Raw genomic sequence first — 18514 nt, forward strand, 5'->3', positions numbered from 1 at the left:
GTTCATTTCTTTCTACTGGAAGTGTTCCTCAGGCTCCCTCTTTCACTAGAGGAATTTAGATCATGATAGCATCACTTTAATATGTTATTAGCAAGTGTTTTGTTTTAATTAGTATCAGGGTATCATTTTACAAAACAGGTATTATCATCATACCAAGGAAGACCTGTCCAAAGAATAATAAAATCACTTGTACAAGGTTATCGAGACACTTAGCACAAGTAGGTCAGCTAGTACACTTAACCTGTGAGCCCTGTGCCTGTGACCTGTCCAGTAGGACACACAGCCCTTCAAGGAAATGAGCTGGGGGTTGTCCTTCATCTCTGATTACCTCTCATTACTGCTGTGAAAGAGCCCTAATTCAGTCATTGTGGAGGGGTCAAAACATTTGCTAACTTTGGAAAAACACAACTGTTGATGATAAATCCCTGACCACAACATGGAGCATGGTATTTTGGGCCTTTACTGTTGGTCTCTCCAGGGAAGAGCTTCATTTCAGCATTGTTGCCCAGGAAATTGGTGCCCAAATTAAGGACGCAAAGGAACTCATTAACAATTCTAGCTATGATATTTAAAGTTTATATAGCAAAACTCTGTCTTAAATCTAGGAGAATAATAAAAAACCATAGAGTTGCCACAGAAGGACTGTTGCATAGACAAAAAGATTGGACCAATGGCTAGTACAGTAACGTTGGCTCAAATACCAACTATTTCAAAGATCTTCTTGGGCAGGCAACTATATCTGAGCTCTTCAGTTCAAAATAAGGATAATGGCTAAATGGGAGCACACTAGGGATAAGGCAGGATACACAATAGAGACTGTAAAAATCTAACAGAATTGGGTTTGTTCATGGGTAAAGCACAGTAAATTTGAAGCTATTTTTGCTACATTTTTAAGCTAAGTATTTCACTGACAGCATTTGAGTGCTATGCAACAAAGATCACATTTTTCCAAGCAAAGGCATAGTACATCATACATTACCTTCAACTCAAATTGAAGATCTATTTTTTTCCTATGAAACAATAAATAGAGACAAACTCTGCCTTGACAACATCTGCTGAGCTTTTTCTCAAGACAGAGATTCAGTCGCATTCTGCTCTCCACTGAGTGATACCCAACATAGGCATCAAGACTATTAGGGTATTTGAGACAAAAATGTTAAAATCATACCTAGAGCTGGTAAGCTGTAGCTATCCCTATAGTTACCAGTGAGAAGGAGACAAATTTCTCAGTTTTACACCTATGATTAAAGCTCAAATAGCCCTTTTTGTGTTATATTTGATAGCAATGTTTGCACCACATGAATATAATCTCTCCTCCTTTCTACAACACAAATCTTACTGGTATCACTGGGGTTAAAGCACATCCAATACAGTTTAAAAAAAAAAAAAGGATAAGCTATCACAAAATTATCTTTTGGCAAAGTTCAGCACAAAAACCTGGAAGTCTAACCTGGCCCAGACAGCAGCATATCTAAATCACACAAAGTCTGTAGGATTCCTTCTGCCAAAGGCCAAGCTAAGCACAAATGGAATCAAACTGGGATTTTCCTTCATGTTCTGGTCATAACAGGCTCCTTTATTAAAACACAAAGAAAGCCTTTCAAAAAGTCTAAGACGCTTGAAGACTAATCTATGACATGAATAAACTGAAGCAAATCTTTAATTGTATTTTTCCAGACTGTTCCAGGTACCAGTAGCCAGAATATAAAAATCAACTAATCAGATGCTGTTCACTTTCAGTGAGTCAGTGCTGCCATCTAAAGCTATCTAAAGGGCATGCAAAAGGAATTCAAAGTCATGCATCTAAATAACATTTAGGAAGCACACGTCAGAAAACAGAGAATGCAAAGTCAACTATGTAAGTCAGATGAAACAAAAAAAATGATGCTGCAGTACCTGAAGGAGAAATTCTTTCTCTATCACTTCATCTGTCTTGCTGATAAGCCGCTTCTGTAGTCTCTGTACTTTCAGAATCAGTTCATAGGTATCAGGGTCAGTGGCCTAGGAAAGAGCAAAGTCTCAGAAATTATACTTCATAACAAGTTAGTGTTTCTTGTTTGTAAATGAAAACCATAATGTCGAAGTGTCCATAAGTAACAAATATAAAAGGGGGAGCAGGGGAGGGAAAAGTTTGTTTGTTGGGTTTTGATTAATTGCATGAATACAAGCAGTCCTGAAACTGGAATTGCTGCCTCTTCAATATCAGTTGAAGCATGATCATGTTTAACATTATTACCCTCATGAACCCTTCTCAAAATAGCTAACATAAATAGGAGCCCTTCAGAGCTTAACCCCCAAATCAACAAAGACTGGTAGAACCACGCAGCAGGGAAGGAAAAGGAGGTTACTATATCAGTTTTAGCAGCAACTGAAACTGCCCACTGAGGAATGAAGAGCAGTGCAAGTACTTCCCACTGTTGAATAACTTCAAATGGTGCCAACTGAGTTTTAAGGAGGGGAAGAATTTTCTACTGAACAAAAGAAATAGTAACTGCAATATAGTATTGAAACAGGTAGAGAAATTTAGAGGAACAAATTTGAGGGGTACAGTGCTGAATTATTATGAGGGTCTAAATTGTCCATGCATGTGAAATCTTGTTCTTCAATGGAATTAAGTGCTTAAAAGGGTGACAGGGTGTATGCACTATACTGCTGCCTTCTACCTACATAGCCCATAAAGACCAAGAGCTAGCTGATGTTTGTCTCTCAATCCTGTCTCATTTTTTTGTCACAGACTGAATCTGGAGGAAGCTCTGAGGAGCAAAGAAGCAATTCTGTGAGGAGCAGCAGCAAAGCTTACTTTCCCACTACTTCGTATCTTCTTCTTGGATCTTTTAATGAAGGGCATACTCTGACTGAAGCTTTTCTTCACTCAGGGATTCATAACACCTCTCTCCCACCTGGTTTCTCCTTTCTCATGTGGAGTCTCCTAAGGATTAAACTCACACTGCAGCAAAGGCTCCAATAAAGTCCTGCTCTCTCTATATCTGCTTGAGCTTATAAGGAACTTGGTATCTCATTGCTCTTAATCTTTAGTCTGATTTTATCTAAATTGACTAATCAATTCAAGTGTAACTAGGACACTACGGCAGATAAGCACACAGTGCTCACAACACAACAACATTTCCTGAGAAACCAGGCTAAAAACTAGATCAGTCCTCATGATCCACTCAGTCCTTGGTTTTTTTTATAGCACTGCCCCAACGTGGTGCCAATTTGTGACAACCATAGTGATACAAGGGTGTTTATTCATTAGGAATTGAACCAAAACCCCATCAGGGTTATTTCATATGGATCTTGCCATCTGCTGGCCTTTCTGTGCTCCAAATACAAACCAATAACCTAGAATGGAAAGACATGATTTCCCATTATCAGTCTCTTCATACTGTCTTTTTCCTAGCACTGGATGTTTTGACTGGCCTGATTTTACTTTGTTACAAGGTGCTGCTGTAGATTGTACCTAGGTGTGTTTAACCTAGTTCAGCATCCTGTGTTGTATCTCCCTTCCATAAGAAAAGCTAATCATACTGTTCAACTTTAAACTCAGCATGGAAATATCAGAAATTAACTATCATGCTAGTAAGCACAGCCAAAATGTTCAGCTCTGCTTCTGTAGGGACTGAGAAAGCTACCACTCATTATTAGAGCAGCTAAGCAACCCAGGCTGGCATCAGATCAGAGATCCATGCAACAGAGGACTCTCAGATGGCTCTGACTTACATCAAAAATATCCAGTGATGCCAACTGATGTTCATATATTTGGTCTACGCTTGATGGATTTTTTATTTTTCCCCTTCACTTGGCAGGTTCAAATTGTGTGAAAATTTAGATTTGCTGTTTACGTAAAACAGTTGAACTCATATTACCTGGAGTGACTAACTGTGGGAGCCCATCACTGTTTATGTGGAGGCCTCTTCCTTTTCTCACAGATGTAATTTTACCTTCTGACTTTATGTCTGTCCATTCCCCAGTCTACCTATTCTCTGATCTTTTCTATCTCTGGCTTTCTTCCCATATACATCTCCCTAATTGGTGGGGGTAGGATTGTACTTTTCCCCTATCATCCTCTTTCTCATCATCCATGTTACGGAATCACTCCCTTTTAAATTCACCATGTGCATTCTTGTTCCCTTCGGCATTTGACTGCCTCTTTACAAATCCCTCTTTTACTGAGAAAGTGACACAAAAATAACACTGATTGCATTGTGCAGGGAAACCATTCAGCAGTTAACCATTCCACTGGTACTATGGAAATTTCAGCCTGCCTGCCCCTCCACATCACTTGCGTAACAGTAAACGAAACAGGCTTTGTGCTCAGTCACTGATTTGGTAATAGAGGCTTTGGGAACATGAAATGCTCACACATCACCTGTAATTTTCTCCATCTGTGAATTTGCAGGGGTTTACGCAGTTCTTCTTCCAAAATTTTGCACCGAGTCTGTTCCTTCAGTAGATCCTTCTGCATATGATTCAACTGCTGTCTGCAGGCCAGGATAAAACAAAAAGAAAAATACCACACTGAAACCACATCAGCGTGACCAAGGTACTAACATGGACATTAACACGTCATGCCCCCAAGCACCACAGTGCATGAGAAGCCTTACATGGAAAGCAGAAGCCTCACTCTGCCACTACAGCAAAACGGCAGTGGCAAAAAAGTATCAACACTGATACAACTAAAGAGGTGGAAACATAAGGTATCACAGGTAGACTTCTTCACTTGCTTCATTAAGAATGGCTCAGTAAAAGGACTCCTGGGGAATCTACTCCACAGCCTACTGCATCTCACTGCTCACATCTTCCTATGTACATTAAGGCCAGAAGAACAGATTCATCAACCTACAAATGAGTTATGGGTCATATCCAGTTACCCCTGTATTGAAACTCACAGTTTGTGTTTGAGAGGTTTTAAATCTACATGGCTCACACAATCCATTAAATAAAACACACTCTAGGACCTAAGTATGATGGACACTGCTCCTTAGAGGACCAAGGTTTGATTTCTTTTACTCTCATTACCTCTCCTCAAGGAATTTCAGGGGTGACTTGTTGCTGAATTCAAAATTAATTGAGCACTACCAAGATTATTTGACAACTAGGCTTTTATGGTAGGGATAGCAGGTTGAGAGGCAAGGAAAAAAGGGTACATTTTGCAATGGTCTGACCTCATCACTTTAGTGATTGGATCCTGTATGTTCTCCAAGGTCAAAAGGGGGTGGAAAATCATGATATGCCTGCTTCAACACTGAACCTTTTCCTGCTAAGCTCAGAGTTGCATTTAGCTCACTAGAGAGAAAAAGGCCTTTTTTTTAACTGTGAGGTTGGACAAGGTTATGGAAGAGGAAAAAACCTCACATTTTCAATTGGCAAATCAAGAAAGCTAATTAGCAGCACAAGTGATAAATGGAGTTTTTCGACAGGCAGTTTTCATGATGGTTTTGGACTTCATTAAAGTATGTGATTGCTGCTGCAGTTAGCAAGAATTGATCCACTCATCATGGCATACTTCAATACCATCACAGAGTTTCAATACAGTAGCAGACTTTCGGCTGAATGCATTTGGGCAGCAAGTTCAAATCCTATTCCTGTCTGCAGTCAGTCGATGAAAACTGCAATTGCTAATGTTTTGTGCCCAGTTCTCTCTTCTGTTTCACCAAATCAAACTGGCATAATTCCACTGGAGTCAATGAGACTGACCACAGACCGAAGTTAATTTGTTCCACTGAAAGCCATGGAATTATACTGATAAGCTAAAGATCTTGCCCAGAACTGTGGTAGCTACATAGAACTGGTACAATGGTTATATGCTAAAAACATAACTGCCTCTCTATACAAACCACAACTGATTCTATACAAAATGACAATAGTTTCCTATTAGGAAAGAATACACCTGAAATACAGGAGGGTTAAAAAAAGAAGGGAAGCATTAAGCCAGAGAAGGATGAGATAAATCAGGCTTGGGCTATTAAACTTCTGTTTTAAAGAAACTCAACCTTCAATGGAAATTTAACTAAATCTTTCTCAGAGAGTATGTCTGCATAAAAATCTGGTAGAGGAAAGTTCTGAAAATATGTGGGGGTTTGTTATAAATATGTCAAGTGTGCCCCATAGTCTGTGGATTGCTTAACAAAAACAAGTTCCACTAATCTAGGCCTAAGTAGCTCACTCAACTATGACCGACTTTTCTGCTGCTGTCAGATTTATTCTATAGGCAGTAACTCACATATGGAAACTTTGGCCAAGATGTCTTCTTTTGTCCTTCCCATATTTTAGTTTCCTTAATTGCTGATAAATTGTTTCATGAATTTAATCCAGTCTGTGTTTGAGGTCAAACCAAACACTCCCCATCTCCAAGGTGTAGTGCTTGTTGACACAAATCTTTATGATGCATAAAACATGCTTTCTGTCTTGAAAACAAAATCATGGCTGCAGTCACTATGGAAATGTATTCAATCAGGTTTTCTACCTGAGCTCCTCCGCATTATCCACACCCTTGCCAAGTATTCCCCGCTCACGCCGAAGTTTTTTGATCTCCAGCCTGAGAACTCGGATGTCTTCCACTCTCTGTCGGTAATCAGTTTCACCCCTGTTTAAGATGGCCTGTTGGATTTTTATCTTTTCATAGAGCAGAGCCACTTCACCATTGCGACGAATAAGCTGGGTCCCTAGGGCACATCTCTCTTTGAGCACCTAAAGGCACAGGGCACAGCAGTAAACTCAGTTACAGTTCCTTCACACAATCCCAAAGCATCATGACTATATTTGTGTAAGTCAAAATCATGTGCGTTAAGAGGATTCATTGTTATTAATCAAAGAAATATAGTATGAGTCTGATAGTTTCCCCTCTAAGGGTTCAGTCACATAATAGTATAAACTACATATTTCATTCAATTCAGTATCTAAACATTTTGGTTTTAATGGCACTCTAAAGCTTTACTAGCACCATGTTCACAGTAGCTGAGGATCTTCATCTTAAAAATACACTGGACAAATGAGGGAGCAGAATGCAAGGTGTTTGAGAACTCAAATTAGAGATTCCTACCTTGTCAAATTCCTTCTTCTGCTTCAGCTTCTCAGCATCAGCTTCAGCAATGATTTTTAGGAGTTTTTGCTCTTCTGCCTCCTGATTTTCTATGAACTGTTTGGTTTCCAGAGCCTGTTTTGTCATCTTAAGCACTTCAGCCTGATGGAGTCAAAGAATATAGGTAAAATGTGCTTAGTAATAACTTCCCATTACACAAACCTGGGATTAAGAGTTAGAATTTTTCAAATCTCTCATGCATTCTTTTAGCTTCCTGAGAAGTACATACTTTGTTAGTTTTTGAGAACAGATCACCAAGACAAGCAAGCAGGAAGACCCACAAAGAAATACTGTAAACACTATTTTAATATAATTGTGTAATACACAAGAGAAATTTGAAAGGATTTTTATCTATGACAGTGGTTCCAGTAGTAATTCAGGGATGCCTTATTTAAGAATTTTATTTTTTTTTTTAAGCTACATAGGTCATATTTGGAAAGCTTTTCAATGGAGTTGTTATTCAAAGTTCAGAGTCAGTCTGGGATGTGAGAAAGGATAGTTCACCTTGCTGGAAAAGGCAATGATCTATGCTGTGTAACACAAATCAGCAACAACTTGGGAAAGGCTTCAGACTAGAATAACAGAATTGGTGGAGAACATGGTAACTAGGCACACAACAGTAAAACTAAAGAGCTATAGCACTTTGTTTAGTGGATGTGTAGATGAGGAAGACTGGGAAAAGAGAGGCCACCCCTAAGTGAAGGAGCAGTAATGCACTGCTACAGTGACTGCACAGCACTAACACAAACTATCACTGGAATGTGCCCAATCATTCTATCCCACTGTCACAAAATGCATCGTTCAAGGTATGTATGCAGAAAAAACTAATAAGGTCTTCTCTCTCATTGCTAGGCAGTTAGTAAGAGCCAAGGTGGAACTAGCTAACCACAGTCCATTTTCATAGATATTAAAACTTTCAAGCCTTGACTCAAAGACTTTGCCACAGCTCTGACCCTTATAAAGGATGATGTTCAAGCTGCCTTTGGGGAACAAGCATCATCCAGTGCTGAAAAAATGAGGCTGTGATGAAGGCTGCACCTGGAAAAACATCGATTTAAGACAGAAACAGTTCCATCATCGTAATAAAATAGCTTGTTCCATTCTCATTTTCTTTAATAAAATTCTCATTTTCCCTCATGTGCAAGACATATCTCTCTTAGTCAGTGTTAGATGTTCATCAGAATTCATCAGCCACATAAAAATGCAAGCCACTTCATACTGAAATGCAATCAACATTGTGTAAAAGCTGTCTACAAATGTAAAACTGCTCATGCATTCAGCATTGCTGGATAATAATTTTTTAATATATCAAACTTCTATGGTCTCCTTATGCCAGAAAAACATGAACTGTAAACAAGAAGTGACATTAGATGTTGGCAGCAAACATTCATATAAACAAATCTCCTCACTGGAAAGCACTAAGTTCAAATAAATCTGAAGTGTCTCACACAGTAAAGAACACAAATACTTTAAGCCACATAAATCCCAACAAGCTAACAGGACTTTCAATTACTTTAAATATGCAAAAAACTATAGTACAAGGGTCTGATACTTTACATAATGGTAAAGGAAATTAATAAACACAGTCACTGTGCAAGGAGAAAAATAGTCAGTTCTGAAACTGCTGTAAATCAGCACAGCTCATTTGAAGTTAGTTCACAGAATTGGTAAGAACTGTTGAACAGTCAGCAAGGAAGAATAATATATACGTGGTAGCTATGCCAATATCTCAAATCAAATTCAAACTAAATTCTTGGTTAGATTCTGAAATATTAGTGTAAGTGAAGAGGGTTTTTTTATTTGTTCTAGAGGTGGGAGGAAAATATGAATTTTTATAAAAGTTATAACTGGTACTGAACACAGAATGCTGAAATAACAAGTCAGTGTTTTTACAGCCAGATTTCTAGAAAATGCTAGCAAAAAAATAATGCATAGACATCGACAAAAATATACAAAGCACTTGACAGCAGCTCAAACCTGGAGGGTGATAGATAGATATTTTCCAACATTCAGATTCTTTCTCAAAGCACTCTGATTTGCAGGCCTTTATGAAGGCCAACTGAAGCCAAAAGATGGCATTGTACTGGCTTTAATGGAGCTTGGATCAGGCATCCTCTGTTTCATTTACCATGATTACACATTGTTAATACTTTTACACCAGCTGAGACAAGCATAAATCCAAAGTCTGCATAATCTCATTCCTATGAATCCCAGTCCTCCGTGATCTACCTCATTCTTTAAACGTATTTCCTGGGAACAGCTTGCTTACATCCTTCACAGTAATGCAAACAGGACAAATTGAAGTCAGCTTGCTACACAAATAATTGTTTACTTTTGTACCTGAGACAACCCTCTCCCTCTGAATTCTCTTCTGCTTTAGTATTCAGCAGAGACAGTCAGGTAGAAGACCACAATGCCCTGAAGTTAGCCAGTAATGTCATGTCAGTGTATGGACAAACTTGCTAGTGAATAATTGAGAGGGTAAACCATGTAGCAATCATGTTTGTCAAATGAATGGCACATAGTTCTGAGGTGATGAGACAGAACTGGGGACTAGTTAAGGCAGAAAACTGCAGACAGAAAATGAGATGCTGTTTGACTTCTCCATAACTGATACAACAAGTCTGAGAATGATCAGGTACAAGAACACAAATTCATCACCTTTTTACACAGCTCTATTGACATCTTGTCATAACTGTAATGTGCTGAGAGGAATTGAAAATTCGAGGAGTCATTGCAACAAAGCAATAAACTGACAAAAGAAAATGTTGCAAAAAGTGACAGGGAACTTTGGAGGTTGGTAGGTGTTGTTTTTTCCTGGTTTTGTTTGCATTTTTTTCTAGTGCTTAGTGAAGATTAAACATAAGCTCCTGTGGACGCTAACTCCTTAAATCTTTTCAGAGTGTAGCAAATTGGGTTGAGACATCACCACAAATCTAATAGTTTATCTGAGGATGGGCTGCAGCCAGCGCTGAGAAGAAAAAAAAGAGCTTCAAGCTCAGATTTCCTTTGATTTAAGACGGATTCTTGCTGCTCTATACCACAATATTAAAATAACTTTCTGTGCAGAGGGACCTACTAAAAGGCACAGCCTAACTCCCAGAAGACTAATGCTTGCTAGTTACACAGAAATACAGCTTTGTGAAGTGTAATATAATGGAGTTTGCATTTAAAAACAGCAGAGAGAAAAAAAGGTTCTAAAAAGAAAAAGTTGAATTATGAGGATCTATATTAAAAAGTTTGTCGAATCAGGGTATCCCCAAAGTCCACATTTCTGCAAGAAAAATGGAACTCTTTAGTAAAAAAATGTTCAGTCACCAGGAGATATAAAGCTTCCAACAGACAATTCAAGACTTTATGCTTATAATTATAGGGAGAGATTACATTTGTCAGATACACAGAAATTTGTGTAACTAATACCCCTAAAGTGTACTGAGATCTTGTGCTTCAGTTACAGAATAGTTTATTAAAATAGAACCCAGCAACTACCACAACTACTACAACTACCAGAACATAATGCAGTCTGCGAAATTATGGAAAGCATTCTTCATCAGAATGTATGTGTGTAAAAACTCTTACTTTCAATGACTCCTTCTCCTTCTCTGTCTTCTGCTGTTCTAGACCTGCTTTCTCAAGGGCTGCGTCTGCGTCTTTGAGGTTCTCTTTCAGCTGTTTCAACTCACATGTCAAAGTTTTCAGTTTCGTCTTCATTGATGTCATCTCATCCTAATACAACAGAAAGTGCGATCACAACAGAGGGACAAAAAAGAGGACATTTGTGATGGGGAGTTCAGTCTATTTAGGTGTTGAACAATGTAGCCACAGTGCTTGAGAGGAGATCTGTTGTACATATTACAAAACATCACTTTTTAATCCAGCAAAAGAAAAGAGTCTCATTAAAAGACAATTTTTTGCTTATGCCAGCATGGCATTGTAGTAAAAAGGCCTTTTAAAAGATACACTGACAAAAATAATGGCCATCAATTCTGAGTTTAATAAGCCATTTAATTTAAAGTGCTGGATACACCGTAACAACTAGCAGTCAATCCAAATTAATAAGATTCTGATCCTATCTGTCTGTTTTCATGCTTCTCGTAATGTGTTTGTCAGTAAGGTTGTATGCAGTTGGGCACAAATCTTTGGAAAGAAGCTGTCTTTGTGCAAATGAACATACCATGAGTAAGATACCTGTAAGCTGCAAGGGAGCATAGAAAATGCTAATCTCCATTTTGCCTCTGTGCTAGCTTGGACATAGGTGCAAGGGGGAAAAGAGTGTGCTCAGAGTTTGGGAAGTCTCTTGAATGAGAATATTTAACATATATTTTAAGCTCAAAACACAGAGCAAAAAGGCTGGTAGCACTCCAGAGAAATCAGACCACTAGGAAAACTTGTACTCACAGCACAAAGGTGCCTGCCTGTACAAAATTAACCATCTCAGCTCATCACAGTGACAGCACATGTTGTGACATGAAATGGAAGCTAACAAATTCAATGCTTAGACAGACATGCTCTTCTGGATCTAATGAAAATGGCTTTAGAAGCTATGACTCCTCTGCCAGAGGAGCAACCACCTCACAGTGAAGACACCATAACCCTTCAGATGAATACATCTTTTTTAACTATAAAACCAGGGTAGCTTAAAGCTCTTTCAGCACTGTCCACCATAGGTGTGGATTTATTAGACAAATGAGCAATGTTTTCTTGCATGAAGTGGTTAACATAGCAGACTCCAAACAAAGTGCAGAGAAAGTACTGATTAGCAGTAATATGTCATTAGGCCCAACTGTTTGCGTGTTCAGTCACTCTTGTGAACACAAAAGTTTTATTAAAATCTGTCTTAGCTACATAGCCTATACCTATAAACCTCTTTAATATTGTAAAACATGACAGAGATTTAACATACAGTGCCCAGACATATAACCAAATACATTCTTAATTCTTTTTTTAATGAAGAACAGTAAGGACACAAAATTTTGCAAACTGGTCTCCTAGTCAACTTGCTTAAACAGATGAGCTCATCACACCATAAGAAACCCCAAGCACTGGATATTTATTTCATGTGAATAGTCTTCCAGCATGTCTTTTCCAAGAGATTTTACTGAGTTGAACATTTTGGTGCTCTGAAGACCACTAACAAGGTGGGCATCAGGGCATCTTTTCACATTAAGCAATCCAAAAATGCTTCCATTTAGCTTTATCCCATAGAAGCTTGTGCAAATTTGGTTTACTTCCCAAAAGGAAAAAGAATTTACCAAAACATTTAAAACAACCCTGCTTTGCTTTAGTTTTTCCTTTCATGACTGGCTGACCTGTTAATGAACATAGAACGGCTATTTTTTTCACTGCTACAAATAATATTGCCTTGGCCAAAAGATCTTTTGGAGTCAGCTATTTTCTCACACAGGACTTGCTAAAAAACGTTTTATACTAAGTCAAGTAAGCTATTAAAGTCTAAACACCAGCCTCTAAGTACTGGAACTGTGAACAGCATTGTGCATACCACCATATAACTAACATTCAAAACCCATTTTTGGGTTCTTAATTTTCTAACATAGCACATAGATGTCCATTCTTTATAAGTAAGTAAATCCATGTTGTGTCTTTTAAAATAAAAAATTAAATATAAAAAATTGAAATTTTCCAACCTTACTCCTCCTGAGAGATTGTTTGGAAGCAGCAAGAATCCCAACACTGTATCCACTGCTGAGAGGCTGACTAAAGTCAAGCAAAGCATCCCACATAAATGGCAAAATGGTTCATTCCTCACTAAATTCAGCACAGAGCTGGATAGGGATTTGGACTGTTCACTCCCATCTGCTTTTCAAGCAAAACACCAACCTATTCAAACCTGAGCTTAAATTTGTAATCTACTGTATATGTTTATGCCATAAATCCTTATTTGGAAATAACCCAAGGCTGTAAATCACAGCTACCCAAGATTCCAATCTTTGCCAAATACAATAAGATTTGTGTAGTATTTTAGATATTTACATCAGAATAACAGAATACATCCTTAAATGGATATATTCTCTTTTTCTAGTATTGTTAGTGAGATCCCTAGGGAGGAGATATGAATGGAGAGAATCGTTTCCTGAGGAAAATGACACTCTCTGAAAGGAACAAGCAAGGTGGAAGCATTAAGTTCTTGTTAGAAAATTCCACTTCAGCTGGGAAAGTGTTCCTTCTGCTTTCTAAATCATTATTCACAGTAATGTGCACACACATTCAGGGCTTAGGAGGCAATCTGATTCCCCTTATACCCTATTTCACATATATGCATACAACTCCTTAAGGGATAAAACAGAGTGGAGCCAGGATGGCTTTACAATTCTGCAGCTCCAGTGTACCGTGATTTTACGCGTGGCTTGAAGTAGGGATATTGCCACATGATAACTGTGGACTCCTATTTCCAGTCCAAATACAAATGGTGCAGATGAAATGTCAGGGACCTAAAACATTCATTTCTCCAAAACCCACAGGAATGAAGAAACCACTTCTGCCATTGATCCACTGAGCTTTCCTTTAACAAATTAAAATTAGATCAGGAAAAAAAAAAGGTAACAAGAATAGAGAGAGAAACAGAAGGAAAAAATGTATCTTTCTACCTTAGCTTCAATCAGATTTTTACTGTACATGTTCTTCTCTGTTTTCAGAGTTTCACAAAGGTTTTGCTGCTGTTTTGATTTAATCACATGCGCTTGTATTTCCTTCTCACAGTCACGGAGCTGTGTTTGCTGTATTTCAAGATCATTCAAGTGCTGGAAGATCTGGAGCAAAAAGAAAGAAGTGAACATGATTAAACCATCATCACAAGATTATAAGGATGGGGCAGAGCTTGTGGTTCTCTTCCAAGATGACAAATTCAAATCCCTGTGATAAGCAGTTTTAGCTACAGCTAAAAGTCACTTCAGTACAAGTTTAAACCTTTCTAGATTGCCTATGTGGGACAACATTTTATTTTCTGATACCTAGGTTTGTTCAAGACTAAAACTTACACATGCACACATAATTAATTTCAAAAAAAGCTACTGAAAAACATATTGCCACTGAGTGGATTCAGCAAAAGCAACATAAAGAGCTTCTAGCAAGAACTAAACTCTGTTTATTTATAAAGCAAACCTATATTTTGGATGTTGTTTTGGATGTCAGCTGTATGATAAGATGAATAAACATGTATATGTTTTTCCAAGAAGCTTTGCAGGTATTCTAACAACCCAACTATTTATTAATGAACACATGATCACAAACTGTTGATATATAATTACTATAATAAGAAAGTCAGTTAATGTAGCTTACACTTAGTCTAAATAAGTAGGTATTCACCATTAGTTGCTTCTATGAAAGATTAGACATAATTATGGGATTACCTAAAGAGAATGGAGTATTGTAGACTACAGAAAGAAGAGGATCACATATAGCATTGATAAACAAAAATACAAAATTTTATAGGCATGTTTATTAAACAGCTACCATCATAACAATACATAAGAATTACTGCATTAGAGGGGCAAAAATACAAATAGTTGCTAATCACCATGATTGACTTCTAAATTATTTTTTTTTCAACGTAAGAACCTTTCTCCTCCTGCACAAAGCTGAAAACTGAGGATTTCAGGCAAGCAGTATTCACACAGATTTCAGCATAACAAAGAAAGAAGATTAAAAGAAATAAAATTAACACTAAGGTATACACACATCAACAACATGATTTGTCAGGTTCACTACCCCAGCAGAGAAAACAATGCCATCCTTAAAGCTAGGAAAAACATCAAGTACTAAAGAAAAGCTGAGGAATTACATGGATAAAATCCAGGAGAGAAGTCCATTTCCAACTGCAGTTCATATCCAGTTCTCCTGACTCTGCTTTCATAGGTAGTAGTTTGGGCTAAGATTTATGTTTATATGTCAAAGCAGAAGAATAAAAAAATATATTTATATCAAATAGTCAATAACTGCAAAGTTTGCAGTCGACAATGTTGTCCTTTTCTTAGTAGTAAAGCCTTGTGAGACCTAACTACGGGGCCAGAGCTTAAATAATTAATCATTCTACCAGGTACCTCCAACCAACTTTGAAGGTAGGGGATAGCTAAATATAGAAAACTTTATTACAGCAGCAGCAATACAATTCCAGCACATTGTAGCTGACTATAGACAATCCCAGGAACTGCTTACAATGCAATACAAAAACATAGTCCCAGTTTATAACCTACTCCTGCCTTTTCCTTTTTTGTTAAAACAACCTGCCAATAGCAATAGCATACAGAAGAAATCAATAAGGCATGTTTTCTATCAGCACTGTAGGGATCATAGGCTGGAGCAAGATTTGAAAGTAGGTCACTGCATTTGTAAGTCTTTTACTTGGTTTTGATACAATGTAAGTGCAGTAAGAATGTGGACAAAGTTTTCTGAGTTGTGCTCACAGGCTGGATGCTGATTCTGCTTTTTCAGGAATGATTAAACCGAAATAATTCTGTCTTATAAATACAGAAAAGATACATGTGGTGTGTTTTCCAACACAGCCCTGTGGGAGGCTGAGCATCCTCAATTCCTATTTAGTCAATAGCACACTCACCTCCCAGATTTGGCAGTGAGAGGCCAAAGCTAAGCAGAAAGTATTAGGTATTCATAGTTTACTTCTATATCCTCACAGTTCTTCTATCTGTACACTTAACTGTCACCTGCTGCTGGTTTCCTGTTTAGTTCAATGAACCTCCTCAATATCTCAGCAATGCTGCTGTTCCTATTTGCTTACCTCTTCAGCAGCCTAAACCTTCCACAGAGAAACTAAAATTTCATAAATTAAGAATTTCAATTCAAAGAGAAAATATTCTACTAACATTTGTAGCTCAGTAATACAGGCTCCACAACAGAGACCAGATTCATTTTCTCACTTGTGCTGCCTAATCTGGAAGTAAGACTATTCAACAAGTGACACTGAGTTAAAAATGGTACAAATGAGCAGTCAGTCAAGACAGTAGTTAGAAGTGGAAGTCATGCATGAATTCTCACCCCTAAAATATTTTACTGTTGTGGATACAACTTCGCTGACTCTGTTCATCAGTTAGTAGTAAGTGATGATTTTGAAAGAGGAATTCTGCAGGTCTATAGATTCTGTCCTGCTATAAATAACCAGACAGCTTTCAGAGCCAGCAAGGCTAAATCTTTGGACTTAGATGGATTTGGCTCTTTACCAGCTATTACAGAAATCCAAAGGTGTGCAGCAAGTTCCTGCAAAGCTGACTTGGTGGCAAAAGGTGACAGAAGAGCATTGCCTGGCCATAGAGTTAGTCTATCAGTAGCTTATTTCCCACCAGATGTGAAATTACTCTTGTAGTTTTGCCACAGTTTCTCAAGTCTGCATAGATCAAACAGTGAACCTAAATATTACCTCGCTGATATGATAATCCTGATCCTATATCCTCCTACTCTGTGTTTTGACTTGAAGGGCAAGACTATTGTCTCACATACTTCCGTGCTCAAAACTGCCTTTGCTGCTCTTCACCTGTAAGCTGAGCCAGGAATTGTCCCTTTACTGAGACAAAGAAGTATGCAAATCCTTTGGAAACTTGCAGGCATCAGTATACAAAGAGTTTGAGTGTCATAAGCCATTTACTGAGCCTCTGCCTTATACAAAGTGACAGAAAATCTGCACCCAAAGTGGCCGGGGAAAAAAAAGAAAAAGCAAACAAGCAAATATTTGTCATTTTCACCCTCAAAGTATCAAGGGCAACCCTAAGCAAAATTAAAGGAAAGAGTCCTGTAGTTCTGAGTGTTATGAATCACTCTCTGGCACTAGTTTACAATGTTCTTAGCTCATATCTACACTGTTGGAAATGCACTATAAGGGAAAGATGCAAAATATGACTTTGCAACAAAGACAAATCTCACTTTTGTGGAATATTATTTCCAGGGAAATGACAAGAGGTATTCCAGGCAATGGAGCATATACCATTCAAAAAATTATTTAAAAGTCCCTGGTCATATAAAGTTGGAAAGGATAATTTTAAAGTGAAAAGACAGCAAATAACTTGTGAGGTGAAACCGCTTGAAAGCTAATCCCAGTAAATCAATGAGCTTCTTGGAGGGCTCTTCAATGTGATCTTCAGCAATTAATGGAACATGTTATAACCATGTTCCTGAGCTATTCCATCAGGACTAGAGCTATACATAATAATGGGTAGCAGGCAACACAAATGTTATGCAGTGCTTCTCTGCAGCTGCTCCTGGAAAACTTGTGTTTTGCAGACTAGCTTGAAGATGTCAAGACATTTTCACATATTAGGAGTAATCCTTCAAAATGCTAAGCCTCTTACAAAGACATCGAGCACTGTTAGCTCTCATTGGCCTCAATTTTAGGACACCAGTAGTATGCAAGAAAAGTTCCTTTGCAGACAAGACAGGACAATCAAAGAGTAATTTCCAAATGCCCATGAGAGTTTCAACTGTGGGATTCAGGTATAAGACATCAGAGGCCTCAGTTTGAACTGCAGCCCGAGTTTCATTTCCCAGCTGATCACTGAATAAGAGCAATCCATGACTGTACTCCAATTCTGTCGTAGAATACACACCCATTGATAAAGCTTCCCCAGAGAAACCTGGAACAGTAGCAGGCAACATGCACTGGCAAGAAGAAATCTTTGTAAACTGTATGAAGACCATCAATCAAAGCTATGTTACAAAATTCATATGTTGTCTTTACACTTTTGAGAGTAAGACAGGAAAGAACCTCTTGCACCAAGAGCTGTTCCTACCTTCTCTTTGAGCTCATTGATTTCATTGATGAAATTATCTCTCTCCTTCTCCAGTTGGTAAATAGTCTTCCTTTGTTTCTCAGTTTCATTCTTATAACTTTGGATTTCTCTTTCCAAGTTTTGTTTTGTCTGTTCATGGAGCTTCACCAAATTTATCTGCTTCTGAGTGGCACTGTTAGCCTTGATCAGGTTCTACAGGGAACAAAAAATAATGACTCTTGAGCTGAAAAGGCAACACTGCCACCACTATGACAAAAACATGCCATTGTCAAAGTGGATTATGAACTTCCCAATGTTATTATCCCTTATCTAATTTGTTCAGTTGAGACTCAAATCCGATTTAAAAAAAACAAAATCTCTAACAGAGCTGCTAAATACAGCTCTTTCTGATTTGAAGTTAAAACACTCGTGTTTCTGCTACAAAAAAAACAATTGATAGGATTGTTTTCAAGTGGATATAACTAATGTCTGGAAAAACCTTAGCAGCTGTAAGGTGTTTTGATTGTAAAGCATGACAATAACCAGTAAAATATATAATAAAAGCAAATACTCCTCCTTCTCATGTCGTAAATAGCAAGTTCAAGCTGGAAATTAACCAAGCTTCATTTAAAATTATGCATAAGGATTAAAGAGAAAACACCAAGATACCATCTTTACAAAATCAGCCTTCTGGTCCCACTTT

The 18514-nt window shown here is 37.9% G+C and overlaps 1 protein-coding gene across 1 annotated transcript in view; it reads right to left on the bottom strand.

Moving 5' to 3' along the window:
- Nucleotides 1-1896: 1896 nt before the first annotated feature.
- CFAP58 (cilia and flagella associated protein 58) overlaps nt 1897-18514 on the bottom strand; it is a gene marked incomplete at its 3' end in the record, with an annotated part of 32221 nt that continues 15603 nt past the window's right edge. Inside the window, exons 8-14 of the mRNA XM_009074084.1 lie at nt 17833-18024; nt 13687-13848; nt 10661-10807; nt 7043-7183; nt 6467-6690; nt 4370-4481; nt 1897-2001 (exon numbers count right to left, since the gene is read on the bottom strand). Of these exons, the coding sequence (XP_009072332.1) occupies nt 1897-2001; nt 4370-4481; nt 6467-6690; nt 7043-7183; nt 10661-10807; nt 13687-13848; nt 17833-18024 (1083 nt within the window). The remainder of the gene's footprint in view (nt 2002-4369; nt 4482-6466; nt 6691-7042; nt 7184-10660; nt 10808-13686; nt 13849-17832; nt 18025-18514) is intronic.

The sequence above is a fragment of the Acanthisitta chloris genome, unplaced genomic scaffold (assembly GCF_000695815.1).
Source record: "Acanthisitta chloris isolate BGI_N310 unplaced genomic scaffold, ASM69581v1 scaffold27194, whole genome shotgun sequence".
NCBI lineage: Eukaryota > Metazoa > Chordata > Aves > Passeriformes > Acanthisittidae > Acanthisitta > Acanthisitta chloris.